Raw genomic sequence first — 19,122 nt, 5'->3', positions numbered from 1 at the left:
ATGTGATATGATGTGATGTGATTTGGGGTCCAGGTTTCATTACGACGCGTGTGTTTCAATTTGGAGTTATTTAAGTCAAGTCATTTGGATTTATTTGGATGGTTTACGTGAATGAAGTTTTAACGTAAATAATTAAAAAAAAGGGTAAAAGTTTGCTTTCAATTCACCTGCCATGCATGAACCAACGGTTTTTGGATTTTATTTGTTCTTCTTTTATTTATTTTATTTTTTTAAGAGTTTCAAAGAGGTATTTGAAAGAAATAGAAGCTAATCACATGTTATGATTTATTAGTTTTTTTTTATATATCTGATGAAAAATATCTCCATTTAAGATTTAAATTAAAAATAGATACAGATGTAAAACACATTTACAAATTCAACAACACTTTACTTTCAGTTTGAGTAAGTTTTGATCACATGATTCTCTATAATGAAAATTTTACATAAAAAAATTCAATACTGATAAATCAAACAACTATTAATTGATTTATTAGTTATTATAATTAAAATTATTTTATAGATTTTTTCACGAAGCAATGCAATTAAAATACAGTTTTTGGTTATTGTCTAAAGTTTTACTATAGTATTTAAGTATTATCACACCTGAAAGATTGTTTTAAATATTAGATTTAAATCTTTGGTATGTTTGATTAGATATCTTACAATATGTCACCATACCAGTTTCTTTTTGTTCTAATATATTATTTCTATTTAATTTAGTCCAAAATGTCGGCAGGCTTGTCTATCCTGAGTGACCAGTCAAAATAGCTCACTCACTCTGTCACACACACATATACATACATACTCTCTGGACATTAAATTGAAAGTCTAGTAATGATCTGACTCATGTCCAACTACAACTAGTACCAAGTATTTTACAAGAAGATAACAGAAAGTAAGGAAAAGTGAAAGCTTTGGAATATAAATACACACCACTAAGTCTCCTTTAATCTCTCCACAAAACACAAATAATGTAAATAAATTAACAATGGATAGAACAGCCATTATAATTGAACAACAATTAAATACATTTCCTCAAATAAGACAACAAAAACCTAATGAGGGGTATTTCTTACCATAAATAAATAAGAACAGATTATTCCCTCCAAAGTCCATCTGATGATGATATATAGAGAGAAAGAGATTGTACATTTCCAGACATCATCAAAATGTTTGATCAGCAGTTGATGCCACATTGCTGTGTATCTGGGCCTGTAACTCTGGTAGTGAAAGGGTCAATCCTAACCCACAACAAGGAGAAGATGGAGGCCAGAAGAATGGACCAGACAACAACAATGGTAGGTGTTCTGTTTTGCCGGCCCATAAGACCCTTGAGGAAAGGGTATAGATGGACGATCACCCAGAAAGCAAAGAAGAGCTTACCAAAGAGCGGACCCCAGGATTGGTACCCGCTGTTAATGGCGTAGGAGATACCGGCAACGACACCAACTAGGTTTACAATGAGTAGAGTAGTTGGTGGTATGAGGAGTGTTGTCCATTTGAACATGTAGAGCTCAGCGAAGTCTCCGTCTTCGTCGGAGGCCTTTGAGGTGACAGTGAAGTTGGTGTCAATACCAGCTAGTACTTTGAGAAGACCTTGGAATACGGCGAAGAGATGGGCGGAGACACCTCCAATGACCCAGAATTGTTCATTCCTCCACCATTCGTCGATACCAACCCCACTCCATCTCATCTCGAGTATACCAGTGGCGAAGATCGAAAGGAAGAGAGAAATGAACCAGATACTGGCGAAGTTGCTAATCTGCATTAGAATACACAAACACAACATAAGTCTCACTGAAATGAACAAGAATACTGACCAGATTTATCGGTTACAGAGTTCTCAGTTAGTTAAAATCACTGGTTCATGAAACCTTGAGCATTCCTTTTTTTATTTTTGCCTCAATCTTCTAAAAGCAGCATATTTGGACAATGATTGAAAATTATTCAGAGAAAGAGACATAAGATAATGAATAAACAGTACCTGCGGGATGATAAACTTTCCTGTCAGCAGACAGACAGCAGGCAAAGTACAGTACAAGAGAAGTGGAAGAGCAGTAAGCGGGTAAATAGTGGTGTTGATGTATGCAAATCTCTCGAGGAATTTCAATCTACCACCATACCCGTACCATATGGGGCAATGACGGCTAAAGAGAATCTCAACAGATCCAAGAGCCCATCGGAGCACTTGGTTCAAACGATCTGAAAGATTAATGGGAGCAGAACCTTTGAAGGCTGGCCGTTCAGGCATGCAGTAAATTGATCGCCATCCTCGTGCATGCATCTTAAATCCAGTAAGAATATCTTCAGTCACGGAACCATAAATCCATCCAATCTGCAGCAGCATTTACAATCATCAGAGAAGTTGAGAGATGGTAACAGAGGCGAGGCGAAGTAGTTGTATGTTATAATGTCAATGTACAGAATGTGTACCGCCTATCCACTATATTCTACTTCAACCAAGTATCAATGAAGGCAAACAATCTTCAGTGAACATGAAAATCAACCTTAAGAATTAAAAAAGCTAGTTCTCAAGTAGCCAAACTATTGCATATGAAATGAGTATCAACTTTATGAGTATCAACTTTTCCCATTAAACAAACTCCATTAATAGCATCATGAAACACTGACTCCACAGTCCAAACTCTGATTGCATTAGTCATGTAATCTATAATTATAAAGTAATAGATTGGTCACACTGCAGAAATGCCTCCAATCCTTCATCCCGTGAGGCCAATAGTTTATCCCTTAAAAATAATTGTTAAAAACTCAACCAGCATTCTCACATAAATTATGCTGCTGAAGTCCAAACTCAATTACGTTAAGTTCAAGAAGCAAGTTTGAACATTAATAAGGAGAAAGAAAAGAGGAAAGATCATAACCTAGGATATAGAAGTTACGAGAAGGTTGAAAAGCTATTCTTACCTCACTTCCCCATTCAGTCTTATCTTCATAACCACAGCTGATGACATGAATTGCTTCTTTCAAAAGAGACTCCGGTGTTGCTGATTGAGGAACTCCACCATTTTCCATTAGTGTTGAGGCGACAAAGACAGTTGATTGACCAAACCTTTTCTCCAAGCTCATTTGCGACATGAGTAATGACTTCTCATCATCAAACCCAGCGCCTGCAATTTTCATCAATGACAAAAAAAATCCCTATAATGAGACAAGTTATAAATTTTTTAAAATATATATATATATATATATTAAAATTAATCAGGCATCTGCAACAATAACTAAAAATTCAAATCTTGGCAGTAAGACAAAGCAGCATACTAAGCCAGATCCATTCTGGTCAAAGAAGCACAAAAAATAGTTCTGCCCAAAGCATGAACTATTCAAAGCATGGGATGATTTAAAACACATAATCCTCGTAGTGAAAATAATGACAACCAGGTAACCTCAATTACTGCATCCAATTAAATATTTTTAATATATTTAACTCTTTTTCCTTGCAGTTTTATAGGAAATAACATGCATGGGAAGCCAACATTGAAAACAAGTCTAAGAAATTAGAAGCCAGAAGAGAATAATGGAATTCTGTGAGCTTAGAAGATATTACAATGCTATGATTTCTTATCGATTAGTCTCACAGGAAAACATATTGAAGATCTTGAATGAATTTTACAGTATAAAGTAATGAATTTTAGAAGGTGCATACTAATAAAAGAACTATGATGCCAATGATTGGCAGGAATAGGCTTTTAAGCTTTTGCTGAAAAAACAATTTTTAAAACTACTGAAAACAGATAGTTACCTTCAACACCTTCTTCTATATCTTCCAAATTGAAGATCGGCACAGTGTTATCCACATGTTTGCTTGATTTCTTCTTGTCCGAACTTTTCTTGCTTGATTTTGAACTCTTCTTCCGGGAGCCACCACATAATGATAACAAAAAGTTCTTCTCAGCCTTCTTTTTAATTGGTGGTTCATAACCATACAAAGCAGTTCTATTGAAAACACATCCCGTGCCGACATAAACAGGGCCTTGAATGCCATCAAGACCTCTTAAATTGATCTAGAATATACAACACAGAAGACTAACATTAGCAAAAGGACTCATTAATCAAAATGTGATTTTTTGACTTAAACTAGAATTGGAGTTAAGAGCACTATTTCAAGAAGGAAGTCTTTGATAACAGCATAACATCCTACAACAGTAATTTTAGATCCTTCATTCACATAACATGCCAGCAAAATATTTACGGGATCAATCCCAAAAAAGCTAGCATGCTAATGATAGAACTATGGCCAAATGGTAAGTGTGAGTAGAACTTACATCAAAAAACACTGTGTTGCGGTTTGCATAACGATCATTCCTATCAATGCCATCAAACCTCTGAGGAAATTGAACATAACAAACTGACTTTCCGAGATTTGGATCCATAAGGAAACACATAGCTTCCCTCAATGCCTTGCTGTTATTTATATAATGGTCACAATCAAGATTCAACAGGTATGATCCATTAGTAAGCACTGCTGAGACACGTACCTGTAGAGGGAGCAAAAATTGTTACCATATGCAAATAAACATAGATGCAACAAGAGTTCAACTTTTCATGTTTAATAACTTACAAGTGCATTCATTGCACCGGCCTTCTTATGATGCTGGAAACCGGGGCGTTTCTCACGAGAGACATAGACAAGTCGTGGCAGCTCATTGCCCTCAGTGTCCAGGCCTCCACTATGACCAAGAAAAACCTGGAAGAGATAGTCAGAATGAACCAGGGTGAATGCTAGTAATTCAGAAGGAAAAATAGGTGATGTATCAAGTAATAGCAAGCAATCAACATTAAGTTATGGAAGAAGCAAAGAATACGCTAGTTAGAGAAGCAAGTCAAATTCAACATCTAACTTCAGATGTACAGAACTCATCAATAGGAACCTAGGAGATATTTTCTGAAAGTTTAGCACATAAAAGATAGTGCTTGAATGCATCAACATCAAAATCCTCCAACTTATTTTTTAAAAATAACTCATTGTGTTCTAAGACTCACAATTTGGAAAGACAACAGAAAAATGCACTAACCTGTATCATTCCAGGATGATCTCTTGTGTTATTACCAGGCCAAGGTGTCCCATCTTGCATGATCCAGCCTTCATCAGGGATCTTCTGGGCCTTTGCAACAAGTCCATTAATGCGAACTTTAAACTCCTCATATTCTCTCTGTATCATTTAGAATAGTATAAAAATTAGAAAATGCAAGGGAACCAGAAACTTAACAAAACAAACTGTGTGTATTCACACCTTCATAGCTCTGCGATCTTTAACAAAAGATGGATGAACTTTATCTTTCAAGTAATCAATCTTCTGCGCAAAGTACCATTCTGGAGCCCGTGGTTCAATGTTATACTTCTTGCTGAAAGGAACCCATTTCCGTGCAAACTCTGAAGTTTCAGATAGGGCCTCAAATGTCAACATAGCAGCTCCATCATCAGAGACATAGCAAGAGACCTTGTCGACAGGGTAATCCACAGCAAGAATTGAAAGAACAGTGTTAGCCGTGACAAGAGGTGGCTCCTTCAAAGGGTCAACAGTACTAACAAAAATGTCAACAGCAGCCAACTGAGATGGTTCACCTTCTCGGTCATATCTGTCATTTCACATAAACATTGGTTCCAAATAAATTAAAAGAAGCAACTTGATACAGTGAATGCTGCAAAGTGCAGATTCAACAACTGACTTTCTGTAAAATAATGAAAAAAATAGAGCTACTAACAAAAAGTTCACCTTAAAGTCAATCTATCCAGATAAGTTTCACGGTTCACTGGAAACCATTTAGGGAACTGATCCAATATCCATGATATGGCAAACCAAATCTCACATATCACTGATAATAGCCATAGAGCAAAGGCATTGCGTACAGGATTTGTGATACGATAATGTAAGAAAATGCACAGGACAACAAGACGCAAAATAATGACCATCCTGTATGGGTTTATCCTGGAAGAAGGAATGGAGACCTTCCTTGAAAGTGGCTGGCGAGCTTCATCATTCCTGCATTTGAAAGAAAATGAGTCAACAACAAAGCAATAGTGATGGAATGATTGAAGAGGATGCCACAGAATTGCACTTTGTAGCAGATTTGATGGCTGAATTTCAATCCAGAAATGCTAGATGTATGAAAGAAACAGATTCTAACGCAGCTTCATTTCTCTTTCATATTGCAAGCATCAAAATAGCGAGTATTAAAAAAGAAATCACAAGAGAGTGAAAATAAAGGACTACTAAGAAGATTTTATACTTGATATGGAAATTGGAATGAGGAAAAATTGTAAGTCAATCACCTCATTCTACTAAAAATAATTTGTAGCATGTGATATGACATACATTTAAACAAAATAAGACAATTCAAAGCAAATCATTTCATCAATCCAGTCCATTACTCACAATAAAGCATCATCCATATTGTAATCAGTTGTTGCATCAATGTCTGTCGCTCCTCTGCCCTCCGAAGGGGCATGACTAGTACCATTAGTCATTGGAACAACGTTTTTATCCTGCTTCACCTTCCAGCCATCAACTCTCTCTTTCCAGGCAACATTTCCAAATCCACCAGAAAATTCCCTTGAAGGGTTGGCTGTCAAAAACATAAGACCATCACGATGTAAAAATCAACTCAAGATCCACAATTATTGACAGTCATAATCAGGAAATGAGAAACATAAAATGGACAGTAAATTTAGTTAGTGTACAGATATATTTACCAAAAATATCAGTTGCAAAACTAGATCAAAAGAATTGGATGGAAAATTCTTAGTAAGGAATATCAATCTGACAGCAGCACACAACTAAGGAATTATTCCATATTGCTCAAAGAATGATAGTAATAATATAAACTTACGAGATGAATAAGGGAGAGGATGAACACGCTTTCCACCAACACCACCTCCAGGAGACATCATATGATGATCTGGAGATGCCGCTGACAGCTCCCCAGAGAACTGCATAACCAAATCAACACCAAAAAGCAACAACAATCAACATCAGAGCATAGATAATCAAAACATCACTAAGAAAACGATAACAGAAGTCAATGAGAAGTGGCAGACCCCTTGGCTATGACTGATCAATGGAATGTGGCTGCGAGGAAGCTCTCCACTATCATACTTGGGAGGCCCCATATCCTCCCCTCTTCCACGATTCATGCGCCAGCTCAACATCCTCTCAGCAATCTTCTGCTTCTGTTCCTGGTTCCCAGCCGAGTAATTGAAGTCACTGGCGACCTCATCAGCATCTCCATCCTCCCCTTCCTCTCCACCAACCGGCGGGCTTCCTGCAATAACAATCAAAAAATTGAAAACAAGGCAACAACCGACAAGGAATGCAAGTCTCCACAAGCTGAGATTCAGATCCAGACCTTTGTGACGCTTATACTTGGTCTTGCACTGAGGGCAGGATTGGTTACCATCCTTGCGCTCATACTCATAACACGGCCTGCAAACAGGGAACCCACAAACACTACAAGCAACGAAGAGCTCCCCATCCACCGTCGTCCCAACACCATCACCACAGATCTGACAAACCTGACTCCCATTCTGCTTCAACGACTTCTACATTCATCACAAAACCCAAAAACCCCAGTTTTAAACCTCAAAACAAAATCAAAGAAACCACAACCCAACCTAAACCAAACCAATACCTCTCCGCCGACCTCCATGGACGAAGATCAAGGTTTCTCCAAACCGGATCCCGATCTGAACAACCTTAAATCACCAAGATCCAAAACCGATTCAGCACATGACCTCGGATTTCGATTCACTGCCACAAAGTACATCAAAGCGCAAGTCAACAAACACATCAAACCCCACTTTTTCCAATGCTGAAGCAATCTCCCAGCAATGGTACACCGATCACGAGATCCAAACAAGGAAAGGAGAAAGAGGAGACAGAGAGCTCACCTAGGGATTGAAGCCACCGCCGATCACCACCACAGGCACAGGATCGGAAGAGGAGTTGGGAGAGCGTAGTATAAAGAGGAGAAGGAGAAGGAGAAGGAGAAGGAGAAGGAGAGGAGTGGATCGAAAGGGACGCTCGAACAACGCCCATCGTTGCTTTTATATCTCTCTTTGAAAACGACAACGAGGGGTTAAACCATTCGGACTAATAAACCCTTCACTCAAATCCTAATGATTAAAAAGATTAAAAAAAAAAAAAAAGATTTTGTTTTTTTATTCATTTCACACCCTTCAAACTTCATAATTTAAACCATTAGGACGCTAAATAAAAATATTTAACCGTGAAACACATTCAAATAGACAATATTAAAAAGATAAATATATATATATATATATATAAGTTTGATGTTAAAATACAGGAATTAAATTAATATGAAATTTTGACTTCAAAGTTTTGAGTGAAATAAATAATTAAAACCGGGAAGTGGAAAAAATTAAGAATGTACAGTAGATTTTTCTTTGACATAGTAGGGACTAGAAAAGAATTTCAGACTTGTCAAGGACTTACATGCGAAAATTCACATTTGCAAAAATCAAACATGTGGGCTATACCTATATTTTAGGGAATGCCGTAGTGTAAGGAAACATGATTCCTCGCGATTGAGATTTTTAACATCAAATGCTAATCTCGAGGCAAAACTAACGGCAGATGATAACGTCGCATATGACTTTGAAGGTGAGCTGTGTTTCACTGGAAAAAAGAAGTAATTTATAAAAGACTGCCAGCTGTCAGAATAACACGACCGACACTTCGGGATGCGGGGGTATTTTGGTCATTTCGTAGGGTTGGACGTTTTAGCTGCCGATGATTAATTAGTTTCTGGCAGTCAGCTGGAACAAACTTTTTATTTATTTATTTATTCGATTATTTGCATATATGTCCTTCAATTGTTTATATTTGTGTAATTACATCCGATGATTAAAAAAAAAAAAAAAATCCGAAAATACTTTAAAATATTCTTTTCTTTGGAGTTAGTTAAATTAACCTTTATATATATACACGAAAACTTTTAATTTTGATTTAATTTTTTATCTTAAAAAAATGGTTATGAGAAATTTAAGTATATCAATATTGTCTTGCTGACTCAAATGATAAATTTAAAATGGTGCATTGTTATGACATTAATAAATTGAGAACATATTGTCATATAGTGTTGGTATCACCGTCTGGTAGGTAGGGACAAGATTTTTATACAGTGATGCTGGTGATATAAGCATACCAACCTCCCATTTTTGATTTTTGGACAGAATAATAAATTTCTCACCTTCTCTTTGAATATGAAACACTAAAATATATTGAATGATAAAATTACTCTCAACGAGACGTGTTGTGTGAAGCTATTATATTCAGACTTTTGATGATTCCAGATCACATAGTGCTTGACTTCAAGTATTTTCATTGTAATACTATTACCAGGTGCTTGGTAAGAGAGGTATTCTGAACCATAGTAAGTCCAAATCATTTATTTAGATCACATATTTTGCATTCAATCACAAATCACCTGCTAACGTTGTATACGCAAATACAACTAAATTTAATCAAACCAAGCAGTAACTTTCAATTAACAGCCTGAAAGTATACCTTTAAGACACAAGCAGATATATATGATCATTTACGGCATATGGTTGCTGTCGGCATGGTTACACAAATGGTAACCATCCTACAAAAAGTCTAGACCAAGGTCCCAAATGTCATACACAAAAACTTCACATGAAATCCAGTATTGTTCAGCCACATCCAAATAAGAATATACTGGGGGAATTGAGAAAATATATACAAGTAAAATAATATGCACTAAATGATAAATAAGTAAAAAAAAAAATGAATCTTTTTTTTTTTCTTTACATTTTGAAATTCTAATCTCAAAATAGTTACAAAGGAAGGCATAATACCAATTGGTGTCCAATGCTAATTCACCTAGCTAGCCTGGATTAGATCTGAAACAATGTAAATCCCTTCCAGTACAAAAAAAGTTCAAATAAATACCTAAAAAACTTTCAAAATCAACAGCTACCTCTCTGTATAAAATTGGCGGGTGGCGCACCATCCTACGTCTAAAACTGGTGGGGTGGTGTTTTTCAGCTTGCATGCAATTAATCTGCAAGTACCCCAAGGCCATAGCAGACATGATGAAACTAAGTAGTCTCAAAAGGATCAGCAGTTCCTAAGAATGCAGAAAAGATTAACTTGGGCTACATAGTCATTAGATATATGATGAAATTTCTGATGCTACGATCTTCTCCCCTTTTGTTTCTTGGAAATAAGGCGAATTCCATCCTTCCCAAGATCCAAGGTCTCGGTCCTTCCATTATCTAGATCAATTGAAACAGATGAAGCACCATCAATGACCTTGGAAGCTACTCCCTTATGCCTGCAGTGTGAAGATTAAGGCAGTAAAATATCTGCAATTTGTAAAGTGAGCTAAGGGCAATTCTCTCCACTTTCAAAGCAAGTAAGCTTGATTGGAAAAACAGATTAACAAAGGCAGATTCGTCGCACGAGGAAAAGCTTATGAATAGCAAGCAATAACAGTATCACAAACTGGAGATTTCAGTAGCTAACATTCTTGTGAAAATTTGACCCTCAGAGAGAATAAGATATATGTAAGCTTTCCCTTGAATGCAGCATAAAGAAAACTGGTGCAAAGAAACATACAGTTTCACCTCAGGAGAGCAAATTATAGGTCCAATATTTGAAGTTGTTCAGGTCTTGTAACCATTATAGCAACGAGACAAAGCTCAAAAAAGAGTACGATGATGGCCAGACAAGAGGTGGCCATAAACTAAAGAAGATCCAGGAAATTAATTATATCAACATAGGTTAAAAAGAAAGAAAACATTATTATACTAATGATCAATCATATAGGCAAGAAGTATAACTTAAGCTACTTTGAAAGTTAAGGAGTTAGAGCCTATTGCACATAAGACCAAAAAATAGAATAATACCTTGCACAAGCCTGATATGGACAAGAAAATTCATCACATTTTCCCTTACCACCCCGTGAATTAAACATGTATGCAGAAAATATTTGAACTCAAAATAAACTGCAAACACAACTGGGCAATTTAGTAATCCAGAATGATAAACTAGTTATACTGGACCAGCTAAATTAAGTCAAAGCTGGTAAAGTAACACCCCCTTAATGTCCATTCGGGCATAGTCCAGGTGGTTAACCACAACTACATCCTAAGCAGTCACTTGGGACAAAGTTCAGGTGGACAGGATCCACAACCACCTAGTCTGGTGAAAGGCAAATGTGAGGGATATGGCACTGGCATAGAATGAAACAAGGTTGATGATACTGATTGTCATAGAAGCAAACTGGCACAGAATAAAATCTGTTAAAGAAAATTCCCAAAAGGAAACTTTCAATGGTAATTTCTATCGAAATTAATCAATCCAAAATGAAAACAAAAAGGCTGAAAACAACAGAATAGGGAGTCTAGATTAATCATACAGTACCAAAGCAAAAAAAAGAAAACTCACCAAGAACCAACTGATGATTGACCTTCAACCCTCTTTCCAATTGCACCTTTATCTAGCTTCTGCAAGGCCTTTGCCTCCACTTCATTTGCTGAATTCTCCATATTCATATTTACATTGTGATCATCTTCGCAGATATTTATTTTCTCCATAGATGACCTCTTCCGTTTCGATCTTTGTCCCTTAACACAATTCTTATCTTCAACTCCTTCAGGGACCCAAGAACTATCTTGGTCAAAATATGGAGTCTTGAGTTTCAACTTGAGTAACGGCTTTGGATTATTGGACAAATTTGAAGCATATGGTAAGTCTGACACCTCATCATTCTTGTTTAGAGAATCGAAGCATGTCTCAACAGATTGCTTGTGCACCATAATGTCATCATTTTTCAATGTGGCTTCTCCTTCTAAAGCACTGTCAATAGGTGCACTCCTTATCATAATGTGGGAGCTTTTGCATGTCTTATTAAGCTCACGCTCGTCAATGTTGCATCTGCTTTTCCTCTGCACATCAGAAACTTTACCAAGTTTCATACTATTTCCTGTACCTTCATGTTTTGGAGACAATAAGTTAGGACCAGGCGCATCATCAAGGAACAACAATTTATTGAAGTATAATCATGACATAGTAAGGTAAAATCAGGCTATGTTTTTGGTTTGACATTTTATTGACCGACATATGCATTCTAGAGATAAAAGACAAGGCTAAAAATGAGAAACTATACAACATGAACCACACAACAAGAAAGTGTTGCGTTAAGTACTTAGAATCCCATGAAAAATCTTCACAACATGTTCAAGGCCAACTGTGCCCCCCTCCTCCCTCCCACAAAAAAGACGTAAGCATTGAGGCACATCAAATTAGTTTCTCTCCGCATTATAAGAGGTAAAGCGCTCTTTACACTAGAAACTGCAATACAGCAAAATTTTGAGGTTCACGCAACATAGTTATTGATAACAAGTACAGGATGGTCAATTAGTGGACCATGCTAAGGTCAGAGAATGAAGCAAAAGGCCGTTGACTTCAAACCTGTATAGGATGTTATCTAATAATAAAGAAAATATAAATGCTTCTATTTTATTGGACCATGAAAATTAAATCCAATAATTGCAATGCAGCATTACAAGGGCAATACTGGGAATTGCATTTATGCTTTGATGAATAAATCTCTTGTGAACTACTAAGATTAGCTTTTCTATTTACTAAGAGAAAGGAGTTTTAATTGTAACATAGAATAAAAACACAGGAAAAGTGGTGCATGCATCAAATGCAATACACACAACACATAAACTTAGGAAATAAAAAGTTGAGGATATATGTAATTGCATACCATCAGATGGAACAAAATCTTTCTCTTGCTGACAGCTTAAAGGCTCAGACATTGGAGAGCAAGTCAAATTTCTATTTTTTCCACCTAAATGTATCACCAACTTAGTCCCTTTAGCAATCTCTCTCTTGATTGAATTTCTCTCAGAATCTTCCATCATATGTATTGCTTGTGATTTACTAGCCTTAATTTGGATCTTAGGGATCTTGCCAATGTTATTTGTCACCATTTCCATGCCACCCATATTGTTGTTACTTACTGCACTACCATTGGCTGTGGTTATTGTTAGAGGAGATGAAAACATCTCTGACTTGTTGCTGCCACATGAGGTCTGATCATCAACCTTTCTATCTCTGAGACCATCAACTGTACTCATTCTATTCCATTTATCAACCTTCTTATATAACCCTTCAAATTTACCAACTGATTGCAATTGAAACCCATCCTTTGAATAATTATTTGACAATGAATTACTCAAGCTATTCTTCCCATAATCCTTTAAGCTCTTTGTAGAATTATCAGTCAAGCCTTTGACAGAAAATTTTAAGGCCCTCCCAGAATCCTTTTTCAATACGATAGAACCTGTTTCTTCATCATCTGAGAAAGGAGAAATAGAGAATATTTCCTCTTGAGAAGGCAATCCAGCAGCAGCCCTCAAGCTTGCGATTAGATCAGAGTCGGTTTGATCTTTCCTTCTCCAAAGTTCTTGAACAGCATCATCAATATCTCTAACCTAGAATGTACACAAGATATAGTTTACAACATCCAACAGGCTAGAATACACTCTGCCAAAACCTAGAATACCAAATATCACCTGGTAACAATCTCCTCGACATGCGGCACATTTGTACTGCAAGTTTCCATCTGTTTGGAACTGCTGATACTTCTCATCACTGCCAAATATAAGAAGAAAATGATGTAACTTTAAAAGAAATCTACATAAAAAAGAGAGAATATTTTCAAGATTACATGACTGCTAATATCTGATGGCTTTTGGAAGCTGTAGTAGTCAAAAATAGCAAAGTATTGCATGCCAATAAATGAAACTAGATTTATTAAATTTCTTTTAGAAGAAATACTGATCAAAATTGGACATCAATTGACCTCCAGCAACTCCAACTAATAAATTTGTTTTTTCTCAAAGTGAACTGCAGCCAAGTTCTTTTCCTTCTATAGAGGTTAAAAGAAATAAGCCTATGGGCAGAAAAGTAGAAGTGAAACAGATATATTATGGGAGGTAAAAAGAATTAGGTCATGTAAAGTAACCTGATCCCATCGCATCCACAGTGCACCCACTGCTGGCAAACATCACAGCAAACCATTGGTGTCATTTCTGAATCTCGGTAAACCTATTGAAGAAGAACATGAGATCACTAGCTTCTCAAGCAGACGAACACAGATATGCAATCACAGAAACAAGAAAATACACATAGAAAGTACATACATAAAGAATAAATACATATAACATATTGGGATTCATTGTATGGGAACAAGTGAAACAAGCAAACAGCGTAAATCCAACCCCAAGATGCAAACTTCAAACCTCTTAAGTAATATCTCCACAAGACCACACAATGTTAAAGCCCACTTCAAATTCAAAAAGAATAAAATAAGACAGTGACTCTAAACCTACTTAAAAATTCAAATAAATAAAAAAATATTTTACAAGTTCCGAGCTACAAAAGAAATCAAAATTTAATCAATACCCTCTATAACTTTACCTTCAAACAAACAGGGCAATAATTTCCTTTCGTAAACAATCTTCCACAAGCATCACAACACGTATACCCAAGGAACCACCTTCAAAACCAATCAAATGTGTAGAAAAAAAGAAGGGTCAAATTCATTATTGTGATGTTAAAAGTATTTGCTCTAACAAATCAAGAAAATATTAATTCATCCTAAGAAAACATAAGTTCCTCATACACATTCAATAACTGAGGTAGATCAAAAGACAATACCTTGTGCTAAGGCCATTCCCAGGTACAGTTGACCCACAACTGTGGCAGCTTGTGTGTTTTGGGCACAAATAAGGCCCATGACTAGCATTCTGAAAATTACCAAGCAGCATTATTAAACTATTCGAGTGATGGAAAACAGATAGAAGAACAACCAATCCTACAAACTTTGTGAGGAGGCTGCTGACAGTAGCAGTGGTAAGCACCATCACATCTTTTGCAATACATCAACTTTTTGGGATCTCCGACTCTGTGGCAAACCTGCAGAAATGATCAAATATAAGTAAGAACATAGGCTACAGAAAGAGAGAAATTGTTCAAGAATCAACTAATAGCAATATAGCACAGAGTAAATTGCCTAAAAGGCACCAGATTGTTCTAGAAAAATTAGTAATATTCAATTTCCCTGGCATACAACATCAAGGTATATTATCTATTACTCATTTTCTTAAAGAAATTTTGGTGATTCCAAATCATATGATCAAGTTCAACAAGTTTCACAGAATCATAATGGTTGATCATGATATAAAAATAAAAATAACACCTCATATAATTCAAATGCCTACACCAGAGGCTTCATCGGATTTAGCAGAGCCTCAAGCAAAGGATTTCAGACAAGAAATAGTGCTGAGCTTGAGGACATGATGATTTTTTGTAGGAGAAAACACAGCAAGTCCACAACCCAGTACAGATTCTACATCACATTCCAAAAAAAGTTTATGACTGAAAAAATTAAACCTCAACGACCAATCCCCACTTGATAGTTATGAGACGATTTATTTTTTCTTTTAATTTATTCACACAATACCATCCTTCATAGTTATACATAGATCATTAGAACTTATTTGCAAAGCCATCTCATACTAAAGTTTGATATAAGCTTTGAATAGCTCAATGAACTGAATGAAGCTGGTCTGGATAGATTAACAAAGGAACTTACTTTACTCAACAAAAGTCATAGTGACAGAAAGATATTTGTCATGAAATATTACAATTTCCAATAAAATTTCAAAGAGGACTTTGTTCAAATAATAACAATCCCACTGACAACAAGAAGCATAACCACAGCCAAAAAGAATTGCCATTTGCCACAAGCTCAGAGAAAGGACTTGTCCACATTACTATCTTATGACTAATTTTCATGTCCAGACTAAACAAACTAATCAAGGAGGTCCCAACTACAAACAGCAAGGAGCTAACCTCACAAAAACGACAGAATGGGCAAACCCAAGAACTCCAGTGAAAAAGGTCTGCAGAAGAAAATAGATTGGTTAGAAAAAAAACATTTAAAAAAAACTTTCCTTAGAACAACATGCAGGACAACAAAATAGAAACCTCGGTGAGCAGCCCAAGCTTTCAAGCAACTTGAGTGGTACATCCTATTGCATAGTTTGCAGGGAAGCATCTTTGCAGCTTTCTCACTGCCATCATTTTCCCCAGAAAAGCACATGTGACACAAAATGTTGGGTATCAAAGCATCTTGATTTTCTTCACCAAGATTAACATCTTCTGTGGGTACCTTCTAAAATAAAAATATATATATATATATATATATATTCAGATTCACCAGACTGCAGAAATTTTCAGAAAACAAATGAAAGATACCAGACAACAAGCTTTGAGAAATATGTGGTGGTGCCAAATGTTTGTTCAGCAGCGAATTTCCTGAGTTTCGTTATGTAAATTCCTCAACTAAGCAAGTCCAATACAATTTGTTCATGTAAAATAAACATCATAGATCCTAACAAATTTGCAACAAATAAAAGCAGCACTTATGACTATTTTCTTCTAACACCCTAAATAAAAAAGGCTAAAGCCCAACCACCAGAGATAATAGATATCTTGTTGGTTAAAAAATAATACACAACCTGAAGTTACATATCTTATGCAAAAGGACTCTAACATAAGGCATAAACGGTAAGTAAATAATTGTAAAGGATACCCTCTATGATGTTGGTGGGAGAAGATTTCCTAAGCTAGAATCAAACTGCTAACCTAATGGATCAAAATGAATTCATTAATTTCATCTAGAAAAACTCAGGTGTTGAAAAGATCATCATAAATCACATTCTCAAATGGCAATACCCTAATCAAACAACTATTTCTCAGAAACCCCCACCTGAAAACAATAACAAGAACAAGAACTTCAACAATAAATCCATCACATTCTCAATGTTAATAGCTTGATCAAACAACTAATTGTTGGAAAGCCTGACCCAAAAACAAGAACTCCAACAACAAAGCAATCGCATTATGAATGGTAATACCCTATTAAAAAATTAATTCTCAGAAACCCTAAGCCAAGAACAAGAACTTGAAATTCAACACGAAAACAAACACATTCTCAGTGGTAATACCATAATCAAACAATTAATTCCAAGAACCCTAACCCAAAAAAAAATAAATAAATAAATAAATAACAGGAGCACAAACAACCCGATCATCAATCCCAAATCCAGCACAATTTCAATCCAAATTCCTAAGCAAGCAAGCAATAATCAATAAACAACATACAACACCCGATAACCAAAAAAAAAACCATCAAAACTCAACCCAAACTCCGAAATAAAGATCCACAAAACCCTCACCGCAATAGAGCCAATTCCGGATCTCGGCACAAAATCCCCCACCCCAAACTTCACAGCCGCCACCTGCCGATGCACCCCACCCCTCCTCGCCATCGCCGAAACCGACGCATCCTCCACCGTAACCACCACCTTCGGCACCAACACCTGCACGGTCCCCTTGTCTCCATCCCTTCCCTTCTCCCTCACCACCCACGGATCCTTCAAGAAATCCTCAATCCCATCCAATACCTCCAAAAACCGCGCTCCATCTCCCGCCCTCGCGTTCCCGATCTCGCACCGGCAAACCCTAAGACTGCCATCAAAGAACCACAAAGCTTCAAACCGAGATTTCTAGAGAGAGAAAGAGAGATAGAGAGAGAAAGAAGCAAACCAAGTGATCGGGCAAGCGACGTGAAAGGCCATGGCATCGAAGTTTTAAGCGGGGATCGCTGTGGCTGGGGATCGATTTGTAAAAAAAAAAAAGAAAAAAATTTAAAATAATATGAGGGGGATTATTGCAAGAAAAACAACAAAACCAGAAGCGGTGTGATGGGAAGGAGCGTGAGGGGCGGTGTGCTTTGCTTATATTGTTACGCCCGGGAGTGAAGGGTTCGATCACGAGGCGATCTTGACCGTCCGTTTCGGGGATCTATGGGAGAATTGTGAGTATTGGTTGATTGGATGGTTAGGATAGAAAGTAGAAAATTTTGTTTTTATGATAACTATTTATTGTTGGATAATTTATTTTAGGTGTTATTTATTTTAAGAAAATATATCATATGTGCTTTGGAGAATAGTTTGAATTTTTTTTATGGATTTTTATTTGGGTTCTCTTCAAATTTATATTTTTTATATTTTTTTATTAAGATAATCCAATAATTTAGGTTTTTACGATATTTATTTATTTTATTATTTTTGGAAAAAAAATAATAATGAACCACATAATTGTTAAAAGCTTGGGTTGTTGAAGATGAAAAAAAAACAATTAACATATGCATATGCCCATTACTAGACTTGGTAATCTAGTTTTTTTATAAGCTTTTACAATTTTTATAACCACATAATGTAGCTTTTACATTATGCACATAGGGAATTAAAGAGTTAATATTAACATGCAATTACAAATTTTTTTTTAATAAGCTAAGAATTGGTAAAAACTAGATTAGAACATTACTCTCCAGTTATTTTCCTAATTTGATATTTCTCTAATGTTATTCTATATCTATTTATTTTTCTTTCAGGGAAAAAATCATAAACATATATATATATATATATATATATATATATATATATATATAATGGTTATAGAAAACAACTAAAGATGATAAAGAGTAAAAAAATTATTGCTTTCATATTAAAATATGATAACTCTTTTGTTTGCTGAGTGAGAAGTTGAAAAATTAACTTTTTGTCACAGTATTAATTGATGTGACTGACTTGTCTATTTTATTAAAAAAAATAAGAATTAATCATCTATTATTGATAGCATAAAATATTAAGCTCCATTTACTATGATCGAGGTGAGCTTATATACGATAAATATTTGATATTCTGTATGAGAGGTAATGATATTCTCATCCGGCTTTGGCATTGAAATGTGAGACAACTGAATTTTGAACTTTAGTTTGTTAAATTATATATATATATATATCAGACCTACTATGTTTTTATTATCATTTTTTTTTTAAGAAAAACATTGTCATGTAACATGTTGAAGAAAAATGAAATTAAGATTGATTTTAAAAAGATATATTATTTACAGAATCAGAGATTCAGAAGTCCACCAAATTACCAAATATACAGATATGTGAATTTAACAAACG

At 35.7% G+C, this 19,122-nt stretch overlaps 2 protein-coding genes across 5 annotated transcripts; both read right to left on the bottom strand.

Moving 5' to 3' along the window:
- Positions 1 to 920: 920 nt before the first annotated feature.
- LOC120266913 (probable cellulose synthase A catalytic subunit 8 [UDP-forming]) lies at positions 921 to 8,055 on the bottom strand. 2 transcript variants are annotated; one of them, XM_039274567.1, is made up of 15 exons: positions 7,907 to 8,055; positions 7,648 to 7,766; positions 7,366 to 7,558; positions 7,058 to 7,281; positions 6,850 to 6,949; positions 6,396 to 6,585; positions 5,736 to 6,002; positions 5,253 to 5,598; positions 5,034 to 5,171; positions 4,580 to 4,705; positions 4,284 to 4,496; positions 3,761 to 4,022; positions 2,926 to 3,128; positions 1,985 to 2,335; positions 921 to 1,762 (listed from the first exon to the last, which is right to left on the bottom strand). In XM_039274567.1, the coding sequence occupies exons 2-15, from the start codon at positions 7,663 to 7,665 to the stop codon at positions 1,178 to 1,180; spliced, it is 3,216 nt and encodes a 1,071-aa protein (XP_039130501.1). In that variant the 5' UTR covers positions 7,666 to 7,766; positions 7,907 to 8,055; the 3' UTR covers positions 921 to 1,177. The 2 variants fall into 2 exon arrangements, with proteins under 2 accessions (XP_039130501.1, XP_039130502.1); XM_039274568.1 differs by having other exon boundaries at positions 1,178 to 1,762; positions 7,366 to 7,555.
- A 1,715-nt stretch (positions 8,056 to 9,770) lies between these two features.
- On the bottom strand, positions 9,771 to 17,830 carry LOC120267030. 3 transcript variants are annotated; one of them, XM_039274708.1, is made up of 12 exons: positions 17,691 to 17,830; positions 17,321 to 17,612; positions 16,068 to 16,254; positions 15,933 to 15,982; positions 14,901 to 14,993; positions 14,736 to 14,824; positions 14,496 to 14,574; positions 14,041 to 14,123; positions 13,589 to 13,667; positions 12,778 to 13,507; positions 11,451 to 11,994; positions 9,771 to 10,335 (listed from the first exon to the last, which is right to left on the bottom strand). In XM_039274708.1, the coding sequence occupies exons 1-12, from the start codon at positions 17,720 to 17,722 to the stop codon at positions 10,194 to 10,196; spliced, it is 2,400 nt and encodes a 799-aa protein (XP_039130642.1). In that variant the 5' UTR covers positions 17,723 to 17,830; the 3' UTR covers positions 9,771 to 10,193. The 3 variants fall into 3 exon arrangements, with proteins under 3 accessions (XP_039130642.1, XP_039130644.1, XP_039130643.1); XM_039274710.1 differs by having other exon boundaries at positions 11,451 to 11,988; XM_039274709.1 differs by having other exon boundaries at positions 16,068 to 16,251.
- Positions 17,831 to 19,122: the final 1,292 nt, after the last annotated feature.

The sequence above is a fragment of the Dioscorea cayenensis genome, chromosome 8, assembly GCF_009730915.1.
Source record: "Dioscorea cayenensis subsp. rotundata cultivar TDr96_F1 chromosome 8, TDr96_F1_v2_PseudoChromosome.rev07_lg8_w22 25.fasta, whole genome shotgun sequence".
Lineage (NCBI taxonomy): Eukaryota > Viridiplantae > Streptophyta > Magnoliopsida > Dioscoreales > Dioscoreaceae > Dioscorea > Dioscorea cayenensis.
Note: the sequence above shows the minus strand (reverse complement) of the source record. Positions and strands in the feature narration are given on the sequence as shown.

Bases quoted from the DNA above. Each gene is read 5' to 3' on its own strand.
- LOC120266913 (XM_039274567.1), bottom strand. The intron at 6,950-7,057 runs GTCTGCCACTTC...TTGGTTATGCAG, and splicing joins TGATCAGTCATAGCCAAGGG to TTCTCTGGGGAGCTGTCAGC. The intron at 2,336-2,925 runs GTAAGAATAGCT...ATGCTGCTGCAG, and splicing joins AGACTGAATGGGGAAGTGAG to ATTGGATGGATTTATGGTTC.
- LOC120267030 (XM_039274708.1), bottom strand. From the start codon at position 17,722: ATGGCCTTTCACGTCGCTTGCCCGATCACTTG. The intron at 15,983-16,067 runs GTTTCTATTTTG...TTTCTTCTGCAG, and splicing joins AGCTTGGGCTGCTCACCGAG to ACCTTTTTCACTGGAGTTCT. The intron at 13,668-14,040 runs GTTACTTTACAT...TATATTTGGCAG, and splicing joins TGTGGATGCGATGGGATCAG to TGATGAGAAGTATCAGCAGT.